Source organism: Staurois parvus, unplaced genomic scaffold (assembly GCF_062004578.1).
Source record: "Staurois parvus isolate SC_StPar_1 unplaced genomic scaffold, SC_StPar_1.0 ptg000174l, whole genome shotgun sequence".
NCBI classification, from domain to species: domain Eukaryota; kingdom Metazoa; phylum Chordata; class Amphibia; order Anura; family Ranidae; genus Staurois; species Staurois parvus.
Window position 1 is genome coordinate 3,088,534 of NW_028317970.1, and position 21,394 is coordinate 3,109,927.

At 43.4% G+C, this 21,394-nt stretch overlaps 2 protein-coding genes across 2 annotated transcripts in view; one reads left to right on the forward strand and one right to left on the reverse strand.

Moving 5' to 3' along the window:
- The window catches only part of LOC149462523 (uncharacterized), a 199,003-nt gene that overhangs the window by 160,161 nt on the left and 17,448 nt on the right, over window positions 1–21,394 (reverse strand). The window lies entirely within an intron of this gene.
- Window positions 12,592–14,323, forward strand: LOC149462526 (uncharacterized). The gene has a single exon (XM_089676800.1). It carries the CDS (start codon window positions 12,602–12,604, stop codon window positions 13,580–13,582), a length of 981 nt encoding a protein of 326 aa, XP_089532926.1. The 5' UTR covers window positions 12,592–12,601; the 3' UTR covers window positions 13,583–14,323.

A 21,394-nucleotide genomic window follows, 5' to 3' on the forward strand; every position in this document is an offset into this window, starting at 1 on the left:
CATCAACGCTGCAACAAGGGATATCCCACTCATCCAACCATCCCAACAGACGATTCATCATCAACAGAAATAGACGGAATTGTCACCTTCTCCTCAGCTGGACTGACATCGGGTAAGATGGACCTTCTGGGGAAAGGTTTGGGCTTTAGCCCTAAAGGTATCAGGAAGAAGTTGTTGGCACAGGACTTGTATAGATGTCTCCGGAATATTAGATTGAAGGGACATTATTCTTGGAGAGGCGATATTGAGGGATCATCTGTAGTCACACCACTTCTGAGACATAGAGAGGGAAATGGGAGCTAATAGGATGCAGGAGATCTGCTGAGACATAGAAATGGAAATGGGTGCTAATAGGATGCAGGAGATCTGCTGAGACATAGAGAGGGAAATGGGTGCTAATAGGATGCAGGAGATCTGCTGAGACATAGAAATGGAAATGGGAGCTAATAGGCTGCAGCAGATCTGCTGAGACATAGAGAGGGAAATGGGAGCTAATAGGCTGCAGGAGATCCGCTGAGACATAGAGAGGGAAATGGGCGCTAATAGGCTGCAGGAGATCTGCTGAGACATAGAGAGGGAAATGGGCGCTAATAGGCTGCAGGAGATCTGCTGAGACATAGAGAGGGAAATGGGAGCTAATAGGCTGCAGGAGATCCGCTGAGACATAGAGAGGGAAATGGGCGCTAATAGGCTGCAGGAGATCCGCTGAGACGTAGAAAGGGAAATGGGAGCTAATAGGGTGCAGGAGATCCGCTGAGACATAGAGAGGGAAATGGGCGCTAATAGGCTGCAGGAGATCTGCTGAGACATAGAGAGGGAAATGGGTGCTAATAGTCTGCAGGAGATCCGGTGAGACGTAGAGAAGGAAATGGGCACTAATAGGCTGCAGGAGATCCGGTGAGACGTAGAGAAGGAAATGGGCGCTAATAGGCTGCAGGAGATCCGGTGAGACGTAGAGAAGGAAATGGGAGCTAATAGGCTGCAGGAGATCCGCTGAGATGTAGAAAGGGAAATGGGAGCTAATAGGCTGCAGGAGATCCGCTGAGACATAGAGGGAAATGGGCGCTAATAGGATGCAGGAGATCTGCTGAGACATAGAGAGGGAAATGGGCGCTAATAGGCTGCAGGAGATCTGCTGAGATGTAGAGAGGGAAATGGGTGCTAATAGGCTGCAGGAGATCTGCTGAGACAATGAAATGTGTATGAAATGGATGGATGTGCAGACACTCCCAGAAGATGATGTCATTATGAGTGGATTGATATATATTTCTGCATTGTCTCCCCCAGAAGGATCAGGTTTGGCGGGATCGCTCTCATTAGACAACCCAACCAATCAGTGACTGCTGCCCCTCTCTGCCAATCCCTTCACTGACTTCCACTAACCCAACATATAAAATTCAAAAATACTAACCACAACGTACAAAGCCATCCACAACACTGCCCCCAGCTACATCACCAATGTGATAAAATATGGGATCCATGGATTCCATACATCTCCATGCCCTACTACTTCCTGATTTGACTCTCCCCCTCTCCCCTCCCCTTTTTTTTAGTTATTTTTGATCTTTCATGGAAACCACAGGAATGGTTATTTTAATGTTTCTCAGGGCTGCAGTTCCTATGAACTCCACAAGGTGGTGATCTCACTTCTATCCAGAAAGGAAGTTATTATAGAACACAGACAGGAAGTGATGTCAGGCACAGACAGGAAGTGATGTCAGGCACAGACAGGAAGTGATGTCAGGCACAGACAGGAAGTGATGTCAGGCACAGACAGGAAGTCATCTGGAATAAAGACAGGCAGTTGTATACCATACAAAGTGGACAGGAGACGTTGCTGGAAGTGGCAGCAGAGGAGGTAATAAGATGTTATGTTCTATTTACACCTGGTAACCCCCGTCATGTCTGTCCTCTTCCTCCATAGTCACGTCCGTCCTCTTCCTCCAGAGTCACGTCCGTCCTCTTCCTCCAGAGTCACGTCCGTCCTCTTCCTCCATGGCCACGTCCGTCCTCTTCCTCCATGGCCACGTCCGTCCTCTTCCTCCATGGCCACGTCCGTCCTCTTCCTCCATGGCCACGTCCGTCCTCTTCCTCCATGGCCACGTCCGTCCTCTTCCTCCATGGCCACGTCCGTCCTCTTCCTCCATGGCCACGTCCGTCCTCTTCCTCCATGGCCACGTCCGTCCTCTTCCTCCATGGCCACGTCCGTCCTCTTCCTCCATGGCCACGTCCGTCCTCTTCCTCCACGGTCACGTCCGTCCTCTTCCTCCACGGTCACGTCCGTCCTCTTCCTCCACAGTCACGTCCGTCCTCTTCCTCCATAGTCACGTCCGTCCTCTTCCTCCATAGTCACTGTGACGTCTTTTATCTCCAGCAGATGATGATACACACATATATAGTGTGGGAACCCAGATGAACCCCTTCAGGGGCAGAACATTCCCCCACTTCCGGGGCCGGAACATTCTCCTCATTGTGGAGATAAATTCTAGTAATATGGTCCTCTAAACAAACAGCACTGACAATAAATAGACAAGACAAGGACCATCCTGACCATACATGGCCTACAAAGGGCAATGATGACACTACACAGGCAGCCAATGGGCAATCATTACACTATGCAGCCAACACAATGATGGAGTGCCGGGGTCAGGAGTATGGAGCATAGAGCCCCTTACATTGCTGCTCAGGAGGAAGAAAACATTCCCCAGCCGGCCATGAAGAATATGTTCCATCATTGGTGTCAGAGGGAGGGAAATACTGAGGGGTCTGAGGGAAGTAGAGGAGCTGAGGGTTCTCTCAGGGGTTACTGTGGATTGGAGACTTTGGGGCCCCTGAGGGGATAGTGAAGTTAAAGGGTTTTAAGGGGGTAGAGTAGCTGAAGGAATCTGGTAGGATAGGGTTGGTGGGGAGCAGGGCTCTGAGGAAAGAGAAGTTTGTCAGGCTCAGGGGGACTCTGAGGTAGGGAGGGGGGCTCTTGGTCTCTGATTGTCCTCTTACCTGCACTTACTTTCCAGACCTCCTTACAGAACTCCTACCAGGAAAGGAAGACAACCTTCACCTTCTTACCATCTCACTGGTCAAATAATGTATTCCAAGATACCAAATGGAATGCAGAAGGACAATCCTTCACCCCTTGGTGGGCACTTGTTCTTATTGGAGGACTCTTGGTGCATTTTTGACTAAAAGGTAAGTGGGGGGGGACATTCCAATACCTCCCATGACACAGGCTCTGGCAGTGCCCGGTGCTGGAATTCAGAGCCCCAGGAACCCACCACCACTCTGTACAATGTCCTGGATACTACAGTATACTTGATACTCAGATCCTCCTGCTGTCCTCCTTCTACCCACACTAGGCTGTCATTGGAGGGAACAGAATAGGCTCCTTCCTGACAGCTCTCTACTCCACCAGCACCATCCTCCTTCTACCCAATCCAATCTCTTCTCTTACTGCAGAGAGTGACAGTGACATCACTCCTGTCAGTCAGCAGGCTGCCACAGATTGGAGCCTTGCAGCTGGAGGTCTGCCAATTGTCCTGATTAGCCAGCAACTCCGGCCAAAAGTCAGTAAGTTCCCCTTCCTGGACATCATGATGAGCCGACATTGACCTCACAGCACTGCCTCAGAGCAAACAAGTCATAGGAAGGATCAGATTTATCATTCCTTGTCTGCAGATCTAAAACTCATCAAAACCAGTTCAGAGACCAAACAAACCCAACAGAGAAAAGGGGATTTCTGATTTGACAGGTCAAGAGGGTCCCGGGACCTCCAAAATTTAGCAAATACTAAACAGTCCAGACTACTGTCTTCGCATGGGGAAGTAGATCTTACATGTCCAGCAACCCTCCTATTCCCCCCTCACATCCACATCCTATTATTGTGTGACCAATACCATCCAAATCATTCTTACTTTCATTTCCCAAAGTTATCCGTCTACAAGGAGACCTGTATAGATCACATGATGGCACCAATGAGGATGGAGGAGGACCGGAGTCACATGACTGAGAAGATACTAAACCTCACCCTGGAGATCATCTACCTGCTGACCGGAGAGGTGAGGAGGATTCTGGGAGGTCACATGACATCACTCTTATCTCTATTAATAACACACAGACCTGACCGGAGAGGTGAGGAGGATTCTGGGAGGTCACATGACATCACTCTTATCTCTATTAATAAAACACAGACCTGACCGGAGAGGTGAGGAGGATTCTGGGAGGTCACATGACATCACTCGTATACCTTAATAAAACACAGACCTGACCGGAGAGGTGAGGAGGATTCTGGGAGGTCACATGACATCACTCTTATCTCTATTAATAAAACACAGACCTGACCGGAGAGGTGAGGAGGATTCTGGGAGGTCACATGACATCACTCTCATCTCTATTAATAAAACACAGACCTGACCGGAGAGGTGAGGAGGATTCTGGGAGGTCACATGACATCACTCTTATCTCTATTAATAAAACACAGACCTGACCGGAGAGGTGAGGAGGATTCTGGGAGGTCACATGACATCACTCTTATCTCTATTAATAAAACACAGACCTGACCGGAGAGGTGAGGAGGATTCTGGGAGGTCACATGACATCACCCATCTCTATTAATAAAACACAGACCTGACTGGAGAGGTGAGGAGGATTCTGGGAGATCACATGACATCACTCGTACCTCTTAATAAAACACCGACCTGACCGGAGAGGTGGGGAGGATTCTGGGAGGTCCCATGACATCACTCTGATCTCTATTAATAAAACACAGACCTGACTGGAGAGGTGAGGAGGATTCTGGGAGGTCACATGACATCACTCTTATCTCTATTAACCTCCCTAGCGGTCTGATTATGTCAGTATTTCTGTGCTGAAAGCGGAACATTTTTTTGCATGGAAATATGTATTTTTTTATTGTCGACCTGTAATTTTTAGGAATAACTCCCTGAAATCTGTCCGAACAAGAGTCTAGTAAACATCCCGGGGAGGATAAAACTTGAAACACAAAATCATAAATAATAATTGAATAAATAATCATAAAAAATAATAATATAATAATAATAAATGTAATTCAATAATATAATCAAACCAAAAACACTGAAATGTGAAATAGAGCGCCAAGTTCGCACATCGCTGAGCTCAGTCGCAGAATCGTTTTCAGTGTCTGATGAGGAATTTCCCCCACCAATCATTATCACTCAATTCTGGAAGTGGTTCTGATTTACTATCGCTGTTCTCTAGCTGGTCTAAAACCGCGTCTGACCTAAAGGGACGCTTTTTGGACGCCATGGATGTTTCTCAGTTTCCAGGCAGAAAGAACAGTAAAAATGCAGTCAGGGCGCCGGACAAAGCACTCGGGACAAAATGTATGTGAGATGGTTTGATACAGGAATGTTATACGATGTGATTTTAGTGAATGTCACTTTTTGCCATTTTCAAATTTCTCATACGTCCCGACGCTCGCAGGGGATGGAACCCAGAAAACAGATGACGGCATCCGCCGGAATACATTGCTTGGGACACTGCAGGAGGGACATCGTGGGAGCTGAGGACAAGGTGGGAGATCGAGGGATCACGGAGCAGCGCCACATGGTATTCCCGAGTGTAGCTCGGGGTTACCGCTTGTGGTCCTGAAACCTTACCCTGAGCTACACTCGCGAATACCATCAGGGAGGTTAATAAAACACAGACCTGACCGGAGAGGTGAGGAGGATTCTGGGAGATCACATGACATCACTCATATCTCTTAATAAAACACAGACCTGACCGGAGAGGTGAGGAGGATTCTGGGAGGTCACATGACATCACTCTCATCTCTATTAATAAAACAAAGACCTGACCGGAGAGGTGAGGAGGATTCTGGGAGGTCACATGACATCACTCTTATCTCTTAATAAAACACAGACCTGACCGGAGAGGTGAGGAGAATTCTGGGAGGTCACATGACATCACTCTCATCTCTATTAATAAAACACAGACCTGACCGGAGAGGTGAGGAGGATTCTGGGAGGTCACATGACATCACTCTTATCTCTATTAATAAAACACAGACCTGACCGGAGAGGTGAGGAGAATTCTGGGAGGTCACATGACATCACTCTCATCTCTATTAATAAAACAAAGACCTGACTGGAGAGGTGAGGAGGATTCTGGGAGGTCACATGACATCACTCATCTCTATTAATAAAACACATACCTGACCGGAGAGGTGAGGAGGATTCTGGGAGGTCACATGACATCACTCTCATCTCTATTAATAAAACAAAGACCTGACCGGAGAGGTGAGGAGGATTCTGGGAGGTCACATGACATCACTCATCTCTATTAATAAAACACATACCTGACTGGAGAGGTGAGGAGAATTCTGGGAGGTCACATGACATCACTCTTATCTCTATTAATAATACACAGTGTGACGATTGCGATGTCAAATCCCTGCCCCTCTCACCAGACTCATGACCGAAGGACTAGCCAATCTAAAACCGCAATATCACATGCGTAACAATGCCACGGCCAGCTGCACCCTGCACAACGATTTTCCAACTCACTGGACCACAAATTGATGTACCAGCAGCCTGAGCGCAATTGTCACTGGGTCAGGTTAATTACGCAATTAACCCTTCACACTGCCACCACCTCCTTTTTGTACAGAGAAAGAGGAAACTTGACAATATCAGCAATAACACTAGGATGGTTGAAATAATCATCTGTATACCACTGTAACCGCAGGCAGGTTATACAGAGGGTTAAACACACACAGTAGCGCTCTTCAGCAGCAGGAATTCGTAAGTTGCATTAAAGAGCTTTAGAAACAGTTCAACACTTTCAGAAAGTAAGTTTTATTACTAAAAGGTCAAAAGGGTGCAATAAAAATATTTACAAAAAAAAGATGTAACCAATATATATAAATATACAGAGAGCAATAACACAGCAAAGAGACAACAGAAAGAAGTTTAGGTAGAGAAGTACTAGCCAAAAAGCCTTGGGTTAAGCAGCTTCAAGTCTCATGAGACAAAAAGGATTTCTTATCTCTACTGCTAGTTTCGATGTTAAAAGCAGGAGACTCTTCTCTCACCCACACTCCAAGCATAACAGCCTTTTTCTAGCAAATCCCAGCAGGGTGTCTCTTTGGAGTAGTAACCAATGGTCTCCTTTTGGGGAGGGGTGTTGGGTGGAGACCTAAGTTACAACCAGAATCTCTCCTAGCTAATATTTTGGCTCATAACTTTTCCTAGGTACATTTGCCGGCCTGGTCACTAGTATATTAATACTCAGCCGCATCTGCGGAATGGTTAGAGATGAAACATGAAATATGCACTTGAATGGTTCAAGAGATATACTTTTCTGTTTTTCTCTGTATGTCAGCTAAGGGGTGTCACATACCAGGAGAATGGCCTCAATCTGAGCCTTCTGAATATAGGCTCCATGTTTAGGTAGTTATGTCCTACGTGAAGATATCAACTTATATGAAAAGTGAGCTTTTAAAAGTAAGTCTGTTTTTACAACCCCTTGGAAGGTCTTTTGAAGTTCAGTGAGAGACTCTGTTTATACTTTTACGATGTGCCAGATTGCACAGTTTCTTAGACAGCTATGCACGCAGCTCATGAGGTTTTATAGCTCGGAGCTTCCTGCTGTGTTTTGGCCGCCTGTGACCCTTCTCATCACTCAGGCCACATGTCACCCCACAGCGAGGGAGGGGGAAGAGAGATCTACAAGATGGAGGGGGTAGCCTGCTTTGAGAGTTAGAAATTGTATAACATAGAAAATTCTTAACAAAATGGGGGGCCGTGTCCGTCTCTGTGTGCACAATTCCTACAAACAGACCTGACAGGAGGGGTGAGGAGGATTCTGGGAGCTCACATGACATCACACAGACCTGACCGGAGAGGTGAGGAGGATTCTGGGAGCTCACATGACATCACACAGACCTGACCGGAGAGGTGAGGAGGATTCTGGGAGTCTAACATGATATTCTTATTGGTTCCTCAATACAGAGATTTGCTCTTCTGACGTCAGGTGATCATATGACCATCACAGTGCCTCCATGTGACTCCCTAAACCCTGAGAGACACAACATGCAGAAGATTCTAGAAGTCACCAAGAAGATGATGGAGCTGCTGACAGGAGAGGTGAGCGGTGCCGGGAATTCTGGGACATTCTCCAGTAACAGACAAGGGATGTGTCTGGATGGTGACTGTATCATTGTGTGTGTCAGGTTCCTATAAGGTGTCAGGGTGTCACTGTCTATTTCTCCATGGAGGAGTGGGAGTATTTAGAAGGACACAAGGATCTCTACAAGGACGTCATGATGGACAATCAGCCGCCCCTCACATCACCGGGTAAGAGGAGACTTTATTGTAAAGGAGAGAGCAGTACGGAGGATCCACCTAGATCCCCCATCATCTGATAAACACATAGAAACAATGGATTCAGTCAGTGTGTGTGTTTCCTACAGATGGATCCAGTCATGGGAACCCACCAGAGAGATGTCCCCGTCCATGGTATTCCCGGGATTCCACACAAGAAGGTCACACCATCCCTCACCATCATCAGGTAGATGAGGAACAATCACTGATAGTATCATTAGGATCTGTACATTATCTGCATTGTTACCATTGATGGCATTATTATTATATATTCAGAGTGGAAACCTGAGAGATCCTAAAGTTGAGGTGAAAGCAGAAGAAGAAGAGGCGTATGTGAGGGATGATCAGCAGTCTATGGAGGAGGATGGAATAACGGGGACATTTATAGAGGAGGACACTCCTACAGAGATCAGCACAGGTGGGTCATGAACACTAAATCCATTCCTCCACCCATACTGCTCACTGATTGGTCCAGAGTAGGGCGGGGACTGGGTGATATCAGCCTGTAATCCCCTGGTCACTTTCCTGAGCTGTGTTCCCCGTCCTGTATTCCTGGATTTCTCTCGGATAATCTTCCTTCTCTGTGCTGCAGACACAATTTATGTATCTAGACTGGATTTATGGAGGTTCTGGGGTTCAGCTGGCAGCATTACTAGACCTAGGCTCCTGGGACATGGGATTTGGTTCTCCTCCCCATGACCGATCATTTCTCCCAGGGTTCCTTGCTCTGTGGTCTGCTGGCTGTGCCGGGTGGAGGGATATGTCTGTAGTGTCTCAGACCCAAGTCACTGAGTGCAGTCTCAGGAGATGGGAGGCAGCGGTGTGGGATCTCTGCAACTTGTCTACAGTAAACATTTAAAGTGGTTGTAAACCCTCCATATACCCAGAGAAGTGACTGGCCTCAGGTGATACACAGAGATAAAACAAATCCTCCTACGTTGTACCTGTTTATCTGTAGCACTTTCTTCTCTATATTTGTTCAAAGTCTAGAATATTTACAGCTTGTCTGAGAAGTCAGAAAAAAGGGGTCAGAGAGCTGAAGTCACTCTCTTCAGAGCTCAGTGAAGTGAGCTCTGAGAGATGATTGATGGGAAGGGACACACTTCCTTCACACAGGAACAGAGCTGAGGCTGTCAATCACAGGCTGTGTACTGGAGCTCCTCCCCTGTCATCTTTTTTTTCTCTTGGTGTTAGGAAGACTTGTCAGAAGTGATTCATGCTGATCGCAGAGGAAGGAGACAGCAGACAGAAATGACTCTTATTGCTCTGGAGTGAGACAAGTACACACTATAGAGGGATATGCTTTGTTCATATTCCATGTCTGAGGGTTACAACCACTGTAAGTGATCTCTGATTACTAAACACCAATTTGATGTGATCCTTACACTATTTATTAGTGTGGCCCCCCTTGTCCTGAATAGAGGTACTATGTGGGTTTAGTTTGTGGCTGGGCTGTACTTGGCTCAGGCTGATTGTATAGTTCTTCACTTGGTTTCTCCCTAAGTTTAGGTTGTCTTGTGATGTCTCACTGTGGCCAGTAGATGTCACTGCTATCACTGGACATAGGATGAGATTTCACCAACCACTTGCCCTCCTGAGGATTTGCCCCCTTAATGACCACGCCTCTTTTTGCTACTCAGCGCTTCACTAATTCAACTGATATTTGCGCGGTCATGCAATGCTGCACCCAAATGAAATTTACGTCCTTTTTTTCACACAAGTAGAGCTTTCTTTCGGTGGTATTTGATCACCTGTGCGCTTTTTATTTTTCACACTATATATATAAAAAAAGACCAAACATTTTGAAGAAAAAACATTTTTTTTACTTTCAGCTATAATAAATATATAGTAAACTATAAAGTTAGTTATAAATTTAGGCCAAAATGTATTCTGCTCCATGTTTTTGGTAAAAAAAATCCTAATAAGTGTATATTGATTGCTTTGTGTGATAGTTAGAGTCTACAAACTATGGGATAGATCAGTGTTTTTCAACCTTTTTTGTGCAAAGGCACACTTTTTTCATGAAAAAAATCACGAGGCACACCACCATTAGAAAATGTTAAAAAAATTTACCTCTGTGCCTATATTGACCATATAGTAATTCATCCCCCATATAGTAATTCATCCCCCATATAGTAATTTATCCCCCATAGTAATTCATCCCCCATAGTAATTCATCCCCCATATAGTAATTCATCCCCCATAGTAATTCATCCCCCATATAGTAATTCATCCCCCCATATAGTAATTCATCCCCCCTATAGTAATTCATCCCCCCTATAGTAATTCATCCCCCATAGTAATTCATCCCCCATATTAAGTCCCCAAGCCCCCCCTGTGTCAATTCACTTACCTTTGCTCCGCGCGTTCCTCTCTCCGTTCCGGTGTAGCATGAAAATCTGTCTCCTATGAGGATCTGTCCCCCTCGACGTATATGCGCATGTGCCAGTTTCAGGCATTAGCAGCCGATCGGCGATCTCCGGCACATGCGCAGATACGTCGAGGGGGACAGATCATCCTGACAGTATCACACTCCGCGGGCCAGATTAAAAGGTCCGCCGGGCCGTATACGGCCCGCGGGCCGTAGTTTGCCCATTGCTGTTCTAATGATTGGTCTATTTGTGAGCCGAGGCCACATGTTACGGATCAAATTGCAATTTTTCCCACGGCACACCAGACAATATCTCACGGCACACTAGTGTGCCGCGGCACAGTGGTTGAAAAACGCTGGGATAGATACTGCAATTTACACCATTTTTTTGCTATACAGCGCTGCGCTAGTTTAACAGACAATTGCGCGGTCATGCAATGCGGTACATAAATGAAATTTACATCCTTTTTTTCCCACAAATTGAGCTTTCTTTCGGTGGTATTTAATCACCTGTGCGTTTTTTTTATTTTTTGCGCTATAAACAAAGTGACAATTTTGAGAAAAAAAAACAATATTTTGGACTTTTTGCTATAAAACATGTCCAGTAAAAAAAAATGTAAAAATCAAATTTAGTCATAAATTTCTACCAATATGTATTCTGTGACATGTCTTTGCTTAAAAATAATCCCAATACGTGTAAATTATTTGGTTTACATGAAAGTTATAGCGTTTACAAATGGCGGGAAAGATACTGGGATTTTTTTAAAAATTATACTAATTACTAATAATGGCGGCGATCAGCGACTTTTAGCGGTGATCAGCGATTTATGACAGTGATCAGCGACTTATGGCGGGACTGCGGCAGACATTTTGACACGGGGGGAACTGACATGGGGTAACTGACATCCCCAGTGACACCAATACAGTGATCAGTGCAAAAATAACCCACTGACCCTGTACTAATGGCACTGGGGAGGAAGGGGTTAACATTTTTTAGGTAATGAAAGGGTTAACTGTGTGAGGGGAGTGTTTTACTAGTGGGCGGGGGGTGTACTTCACAGGAACACACTGATCCCTAGAGATAAAGTCAGGTTCAGTGTGTTTGGAACTGACAGATAGCAGAGCTGCAATGTAATGCAGCCGTGCTGTCTGTCAGTGATTACTTGTAATGGCCGGCACCCCGGCTAGATCACCAGATAAATATAGAAGAAAACTAATACTGTATAGTCCTAACTTTTGTATCCTATATGATAAGTTGTACATTACATAAGTCTTAATTATTTTACACCCATTTCCTCCCAGCTGGACATTTTATATCGGATGATGTGATTGGAGCACAGACATTTACATGGTGATAATAATGTGATAACATCCTCCAACTTTGGACCCTTAAACAGAAAGTGATAATGAGGGAGGAGTCAATACCCCAATGATGGTGGTCTTCAGGATCAGTCCAGTCTTCATCTTGGTTGTTCTCCCCCCATCCTCACTCTCTGACCTCTGGTGGGGCTCAGCCCCGCTGTTCTTCATGACTAAATCATGGACTAAATAAGGAAGTGCAGTACTTCTTGTGTTGGGAAGATGGCGATGAGTGATAGAGGGGGTGGGGACCCTCGTCCTATAATCCCCTCATCACTGTCCCTCCTATAAAAGACAGTTCTGGTTGTTTCCTCACTCTCTGACTAAGGTCCATGAATAAAGAAATGACCTGGTAGGAGATCAGAGGAGCCATTTCCTAGTTCCCTTGAGGGTGGAATTGTAAGCTCCTCCGAGACCCAGCTGCCAGATGTGGGCGGAGTCCTGGTTTGGGGGAACCAATCAGCTCCTGTCTAGTAATCCTCTTTGTCTTTGTATTTTAGTCCATGGCCGGGAGATGAGGAAAACCTCCGAGGATTGTCTCACTTTGTCTCCAGACTGGAAAGTAGAAGATGAGGACATCACACAGTATAGTCCAGGAGAAAACCCGGCTCCCTCCAATGTCCATCCGACACCACCCAGTGTAGATGGACCATCGGATTCCTCGTATCCTGAGGAACCTCGGACTATGCGGGACCGGGCCGGCCTTCCAACAGGGAAGAGCTTCTGCTGTCCTGAGTGCGGGAAGGGTTTCTGTTCTAAGTACAATCTTAATGTGCATAAAATATGTCACACGGGGGAAAAGCCGTATTCCTGTCCTGAGTGCGGGAAATGTTTTTCAGTGAAGTCCAGTCTTCACAAACATCAGAGATCTCACACGGGGGAGAATCTGTATTCCTGTCCTGAATGTGGGAAATGTTTTTTGCAAAAGTCCAACTTTCAAACACATCAGAGATCTCACACGGGGGAGAAGCCGTATTCTTGTCCTGAGTGTGGGAAATGTTTTTCAGTGAAGGCCAGTCTTCAGAAACATCAGAGATCTCACACGGGAGAAAAGCCATATTTGTGTCCTGAGTGTGGAAAATGTTTTTCAGTGAAGTCCCATCTTTCCAGGCATCAGAGATCTCACACGGGGGAGAAGCCATATTCCTGTTCTGAGTGCAGGAAATGTTTTTCAGATAAGTCCAGTCTGTACACACATCAGAGATCTCACACGGGGGAGAAGCCGTATTTCTGTTCTGAGTGCGGGAAATGTTTTTCAAAGAAGCCCAATCTTTATAATCATCAAAAATTGCACACAGGAGAGAAGCCATATTCCTGTTCGGAGTGTGGGAAATGTTTTGTAGAGAAATCAAAACTCGTCAGACATCAGAAGTCTCATGTGGTTGAAAAGCAATTTTCCTGTCTTGACTGCGGGAAATGTTTTTCGGAGAAGTCCAGTCTTTACACACATCAGAGGTCTCACACGGGAGAGAAGCCACATTCCTGTTTTGAGTGAGGGAAATGTTCCTGTTAGATATAACCTAATATCTGCTTATTGACATTACTAACATATGTATGAATGTGTTGGATCTTTTCTCTACATTCTAGTATAGTAACGTGGTAGTAATTAGTCATGGATTGGTTAGCTAACTTTCCTCCCCCATCTCTGTGGGTAAAAGCTAAAGTTTCACTAATAAAGATTTGTAAGAATCTTCTTGATACATGTTAAGCATACACATTTTATACTGTAATATTTCTTGATTAGGATATTTATATATGATATAACTTTTATATTAAGACTATTTTTAGGAAATTATATATATATATAGTATATACAGTATGTGTAACACATCCCATCCCCCCTGACTGATGGAATATCAGTGAAGTTTTGATTAGAGGTCCCAAGGATTCATTTTCAGCTTCTCTCCTAGGGGAGGGGAGAAGACTGAAGGTTTGTTCTATACATCTGTCACCAGATATTATTGTGGGACTATAAGAACCAGAGAGGAAAACCAGCCAACTTTTAGGAGAAGTTGGGGGCTGAATTGCTCCTTTATAGAGCAGAACAAAGACTTTTTGGTGGCACACTTTTTAGAAGCTGGGCTAAGGAGCCTACAGATTCACACAAACAATTTTACATACAATTTTTATCTCAAGAACAGAACTATATTTTTTGGACATTATCTAAACATTTTGTATTCCAATATTTTATTTCTAATTGTATGCAATATTATTATTAAATACATTTTTGAGTTTATGCAAGAGTTGGAAGGACTTTCTATTTTGGACTTTTCTCATCAATACAAGTTAACAAAACATCTAGACAATCCGGTATTTTACAGTGGCGCGTCAGACCAGTTTGATTTTTTCCGAATATCGATCGCTTTTTACTTTTTTTTCCTTCACCTTGATGAGAGAGAAGATTGCTGCAAGGTCAGCAAAATATGAAGTCGAGCTTTCAGGAGAAATAAAAGCCTTCAGCAGATGACCCTTTGACATAATCGAAATCAGCCTAGAATCAGAATTGGTGAGAGTTTTGTGCAGATGCAAGAAAACGCTGTTCCTTGGTTATGTAATTTCCCACCAAGAGAGAAAAGGAACGTTACACGAAGAAAGACCTTCTTAATCGGTAAGTAATGGATTGTATTGATGAATTATATAGAGAGAGTAAATTAGAATTCCAAAATCTGTCTAAATTTGTTAAAGATGATGAACTTTGGCGGTACATGTATAATGAGTGCTTACAGGCTAATATTAACATAGAAAAATCTAGGTTTTCCTTTAAGAAATTGAGCAAACAAGTTAGAAATGTAATGAAGTTAGTTAATGTTTTTAACGCCATGATTTTGGAGGTTCCTAGGATTGCTGCTTGTGTAAAGAATAAGTCAGAGGAAGATAACGGTGTATATGCTAATTGACAGACTTTGAGCAAATAGTTAACCTGCAAAGTGCAATTCAAACGAAAGACATTCAGCTTTCTGAACTACAGAATGATATTGTGACGGAGAGTAGGCAGGACAGAACACACAAAGCAGATGGCAAACACACAAAGCTTTATTAAAGCAAATGACAGTCACTCAGTTGGGGTCTGCAGGGAGTGTGGCAGTACCTGGTATGGGGAAGTAGCAAGGAGAGGGATCAAAACAGTTGTAATCGGATCCCAGGGGCAAAGTTAGAGTCTCTACAACAGTTTATAATCCAAGCAGGGAAATGGAGATAGAGTACAGGAACAGTTCAGGGGAATAAAACAGGGGTGCATACACTCACGGCTCCGGCAGGGATGCCCGGAATCAAAGCAGACGCCAGTCAGGGGACAGTGGGTGGTAATTCTCCCCCACATCCCTGGTTATTGCAGAGTGGCAGCGGGGGTTAATTCGCCCAGTATCAGGCTTTTGCAGAGTGGCCGTGAGAGTCTCGCCGCAGCAGAGACTTCTCAGTGGCTGTGCAGCAGAACGAACAACCAGGGAGCCCAGCATCGGCCTTCTTAAGCTGATGCAGGACGCTCCTTGGTCATCCTGGCAACCGTGGGTGGCATGCCTTGTCACCCGGCAATGAGGCATGCCCCCCTTGACATGGGCCACGCTCTTGAGAGCGCGGCCTTTGTCTGTCGGTATCTGCAAGCGCAGGAACTTTAATGCCCGCGCTGCAGATGCCGGGGCCGTGCAGCATCAGGCTGACTGCCGTGGCCCTGAACATCCCTGCGGGAGGTTCGCGGAGGGGTGTGAACCTCACTGTGGGAAACTATCTTCCTCCCGCCGGCCAAGCCGGATGGGGGAATATAAGTGACAGGGGTGACAGGAGTCACACCTCTTATCCTGAGCAGCCCGGCTTCAAAGGACCACGACAGGATGAGAGGTGGAGGGGGATGAAGGTGAGCCAAGGGGGGAGCGGGACATCTGTCACACCATGACTGATATAAAAAGAATTTGTGTAAATACTAGCCAGAGGCAAGGCAGACAAAAATCTTTAATAGCAGACATCCAGTTTATAGAAGATGATCTGCAGGATCATGAAGCAATGCTTAAGAGAAAATGAATGGATAAAGCTGCAGAACTTAATCTTAAGATCCTTGATCAGCTCATGAAAATTTTGAAGGATATGCCAGCCTATGACATGAAAGCGGATGCTTTTCATAATACAGAAGTTTTTGAAATTTTGTGCAATAACTTTTGCCTGAATGAGGAGCAAAGAAATGTTTTCTTCAGATTATGGCTTCCCAGCTTTATGGCATGTGGATTCACCAAAACCCCATATATTAATGAGGATGATGTGGAAATTCATAGCAATGCATCAGACCGATTGCGTCAGTTATTGCTATGTACAACTGGGGAGGAAACTCCTTCTCTGGAAATCTTAGACTCCTTTAGAGATACGATCAATGATGATCCTTTTGATTGTAAAAATAGATTTTCCAAAGTATACAAAATGATATTTAATTTGGCCAATGAGAGTTCTGCTATGATAAAAGCTTTTGTTAAAAAATTTAAGTATCTATATCCAGCATCTCTTATTTGCTGCCGGATAAAAAGATTTAGATCAAGCAGCCAAAGTTATAGATACAGTTAGCAGACAAATTAAACTACACAATCAGAAGATGGAAAGTGTAGCTATTCAAAATGGAGATCAGAGAGAGACCACGTGCTTGGCCACACCCAATTATGGTGATGAACACGTCACAGGCAGACCTAGAGTCTCAGAGCAGACAGGAAATACCATTTGTTTCTATTGTAAATGATTTAGTCGTTTGAAAAGAGATTGTGTTCAATATAAATTAGATTTACAGAGAAACACTTTGGAATTAGAAAATGAAAATACAATTTCTGAACAATCTGCTCCTCCATGTTCCAACAATAGTTTGTATGAGTTGCCTTATGCCTCAGAAGTCAAAGAGATCAGTTCACTGAGTGTCAACAACAGCTTGAACAATATGGTAAACAGTGCTGTTGTCATTAATAGGAATTGTTTATTGCCATTTCCAAAATTAGAGTCAGGATCAAATCGAGATTCTTCTCCTTTACCGTTAGAATATGTTGCTTCAATTTTATTGGATGAAAGTGGAAGGCCATATGTACAGGGTGTATTGAATGGCAGGAACATAATGTTTTTAGTAGGTACAGGAGCTGAACCAAATTACCTGTAAATGCCAATTCTCCAAAATGCAATTTACTCGATTTTAGTGGAAAATGTAGTTTAGTTGCGAGGAAAGTTTCTAATGTGACTTTTGAGATTCCAGGATTTCTGAAAACTAACAGAAACATCTGATATTGTCATGGTGCCCAGAACATTCTTGGTATTGATGTGATTAGTAAACTCAATTTGATAATTGATTTATGTACTTCAACGTTATGGAGAGATCCATCTAGGCCCAAATCAACGTTAATTGATTCTTCCATGTACTGTAATGTTGGAAGTATTTGTACAGCAACTGCTGACATGTCTTCAGATCATAAATGGCCACATACAGGATCCAATCTTGAATTGGAACAATTGGTTAGGTCACATAAAGATCTTTGGAGTCAAAGCAAAAATGATGCAGGTTTGTTTACAGATTTTGAAGCTGACATTGAAGGTAGAGACCCTAAGCCTCAACCTCAATACAAATTGCCATTAGAATCAATGAATCCAATTTCTTCCATTATAGAGGAGTCTTTACAGCAAGAAAGCACAATCAGTGGTGAATAATTGTATTTGGCCTATCAAGAAAGCTGATAACTCATATTCTTTATCAGTTGATTTCAGGACATTGAACAAATGCATCACAAATAACAAATCTATTATTCCTGATTTTAACACAATGTCACATCTGGATGCCAAGGCCAAAGTATTCTCAGTACTTGAAATCACCAATAGCCATTTTTCAGTACCGGTAGCTAAGAGCTGTCAATATAAACTTTCCTTTAGCTTCAACAAAGAAACATATACATTCACAAGGCTAGTCCCAGGCTTGGATGTAAGTGATGGAATTGTTCATGAGTATTTGGGAAAAATATTAGCTAAATTCTCTAAGCCAGAATGTATTGTCCAGCATGTAGGCACGCTTCTCTTGTCTACACAAAATATAACTGAGCATATCACTCTTTTGTCTGAGATATTTACTTTGTTACAAACATCAGGATTGAAATTGAATACAGAGAAAGTTCAGTTGATGAAAAGACAGGTGGAATTCCTTCATATGCAAATTAGTCATGGACAGAGACCGTTATTACAAGAAAAAGTTACAACTATTTCTGCTTATCCAATTCCAACAAATCGCAAGGCTTTGCATCAGTTTTTGAATGAAGTAAATCATTAAAATCTCATAAGGGTTTGCGCTAAATATATATATATATATATATATATATATATCACCATATATTAAGTGTCCAAAATAAACTAGTGTCCAAAACAAAATCTAAATATTCTCTTTGACTTCATAACACTGTGAATAATCCACCACCAAATGAATTAAATGAACTCACCAGAGCTATATGCTGATCAAATTATAGAGCAGCAATAGCTCTGGGAGCGGTGAATGAACGATGTCCAGATATTAGATGTGGTAATTCTTAATCACGTCCAGGTAATCAATAATGGTGAACAGTAGGAGGGATAACGTATCACTACCAAGAGCAATACTCTGCAGCCAAGGATCTCATGATGAATCTCTCCATTTAATTCCATACCTTCATATATGCATGAATCACACTCAGGGACAAAGGAAAAAGCATGATGGTGCAGTACGTTTAAAACATATGTAAATTTAATAAAAGCTCAAACAACTCACAAAAAAGGTGTCCAGACAGACACCAGCTTAAACAGCAATGAGGTGATGAACGATCCCCGCTCACCGCGGATCACCTCCGACAAACACTGGGAAAAGAACGTTCTGACGTCAACATCGAGTAGGCCACGCCCAACGCGTTTCGTCAACACGACATCATCAAGGGGCTGGACCTTTCTTATAGTCTGTGAATATATATATCTATGTGGAGATATATATATATATATATCTTGGGTTTTTCACTCAGACTCTGAGGGGAGGGAAGAAGACTAATTCATCTGTTGTCATTTATCATTGTGGGACTACAAGAGAATACCAGCCCACTTTTAGGAGATGGTGGGGGCTGAATTGCTCCTTTTTTAGAGCAGAACAAAGACTTTGGACACACACTTTTTTTGGAAGCAAGGCTAAGAGAGCCTACTTATTGACACCACACACATACACAATTACATATAATATTTATCTCAAGAACAGAACTATATTTTTGGACATTATTTAAACATTCTGTATTCCAATTTTTTTTTCTAATTTTATGCAATTATTATTAAATACATTTTTGAGTTTATGCAAGAGTTGGAAGGACTTTCTATTTTGAACTTTTCTCACCAATACAAGTTAATAAAATATAAAGACAATACGGTATTTTACACAATGTGTAACATATATAATGATACAATGTATCTCTCTTCCATTCAGAGAGAGAAAATAAGGGGGTGGGCTTCATAGTGACTGATCACTGTGATAGCCAATCAGGGGCTATCACAGCGATCAAGTGACCCAGAATTGAGAGTTCCAGGACCCGGGGCTCTCACTGACACCCCGGTCTCTGTGTTGGGAATGCGACGTGCGGTATGCTCCCAGCACAAAGACAGGTACACAAATTAGTGGACACACGGAAAAAATCCCAGGTCTGGTCTGAGAGGCCGCTACTTTGCCTGTGCTAGGCATGAGGGAATTAAACCAACACTATGACACCAGCCATTGATTTAAAATGGTAAATTCTGCATTTGGCCTTTAGATGGCGCTAGGAATTCTCACCATCTAATAGACAAATGTGGTATTTTCCATGTGAAATGGATGGAAACCCTTCAAGCAGCTCAGCAAAGATCCTCCTACCATTGGTCCCCCCACCCCATTCACACAGAAGGAATGGACTGTACCGGCACTTCTACCTGGGGGAGTTGTTGTTCCATTTATTAATAGACTCCTAAATGTCAGGAGATGATTATTTATTATTAATACTTCCCTACCCGGCCAATTCTGACATTCCGACATGTAAAAGTCATTATTTGCTGGGAAATGACTGAGAGCCCCCAAATATTATATATAAGCAGAGACTCTGGAGAGTAATATGGTTGCTGGTACAATATTTGTCGCATTGTATTTGTGCAGCTTTTTTTTAATGTACATTTTTTAGAAAAGAAACTTTACCTAATGTTAGTGCAACAAACACAATATAATACTGTTTTGGGGTAAAAGATGATGTTATGCCGAGTAAATAGATACCTAACATGTCACGCTTTAAAATTGCAAACGCCAGTGGAACGGGGCCAAACTACGGGGCCTAAATACCCCCCATAGGTGTCACTCAGGTTACCAGTGTAGAGGTACACAGGAGGTCTGATGCCGGAATTATCGCTCTTACTCTGACATTTCCAGCCATACCTGTGTGGAGACACGTGTGGTGAGAACACCGTTTACAATGTGTGGTGGACTTCGGTATGTGTTAGCCTTTGCGTGCAAACACAGGGGGGTGGGGTGCTTTCATTTTTTAATTATTTCTTTTTTTTCTATTGTTACTCTGTCCCAATTTTTTTCATTACTTTTATTGCTATCAGACAGGTTCTCTTTACTGAGACATCTGCAGTCTATTGGACCCCAGATCCCAATCTGACCATAAAAACATCTGATCAAACCAAGATCAGTTCATTCTGATGCTTTCACAAGCTGGAAATGGCTTGTTTACATCTGAGTGACTCTGGAAGTGACACAATCCTCGTTGCTTCTACATCCACGGGGGTCCTTTATCCAGATTACAGCTCACCTCCTCATAGATTGTCAATAGGTTGGTCTGACAAGAACGATCTTTTCCCATAAATCCATGCTGGGTACTACTAATGATACTATGTTCATCAGCAAATTCTTGGGTATGGTCCCTTATCATCCCTCCAATAGTTTACAAACTATTGATGTTAGGCTGACTGGCTTGGAGTTTCCAGATATGTATCTCGGCCCTTTCTGGAATACTGGAACCACGTTAGATTTTCACCAATCTGCTGCCACCATTCCGGTCAGTAAGCTTTCCTAAAGATGAGGAATGACTGTCTATCAATGACCTGGCTACATTCCTTGAGGACTCTCAGATGCAAGCCATCTGGTCCTGGTGATTCATTCACATTTAGTTTTTTTAGATCCTTCTCCAATTAGTCACAAAATGTAAGGGACCACTACACTGATCACTGATAAAAGGGAATCCTTCTCTAACTGGTCACAAAATGTAATAGACCACTACACTGACCACTGAGAAAAGGGAATCCTTCTCCAATTGGTCACAAAATTTAAGGGACC

Excerpts from the sequence above, each read along its gene's own strand:
- LOC149462526 (XM_089676800.1), top strand. The coding sequence starts at position 12,602 with ATGAGGAAAACCTCCGAGGATTGTCTCACTTTGTCTCCAGACTGGAAA.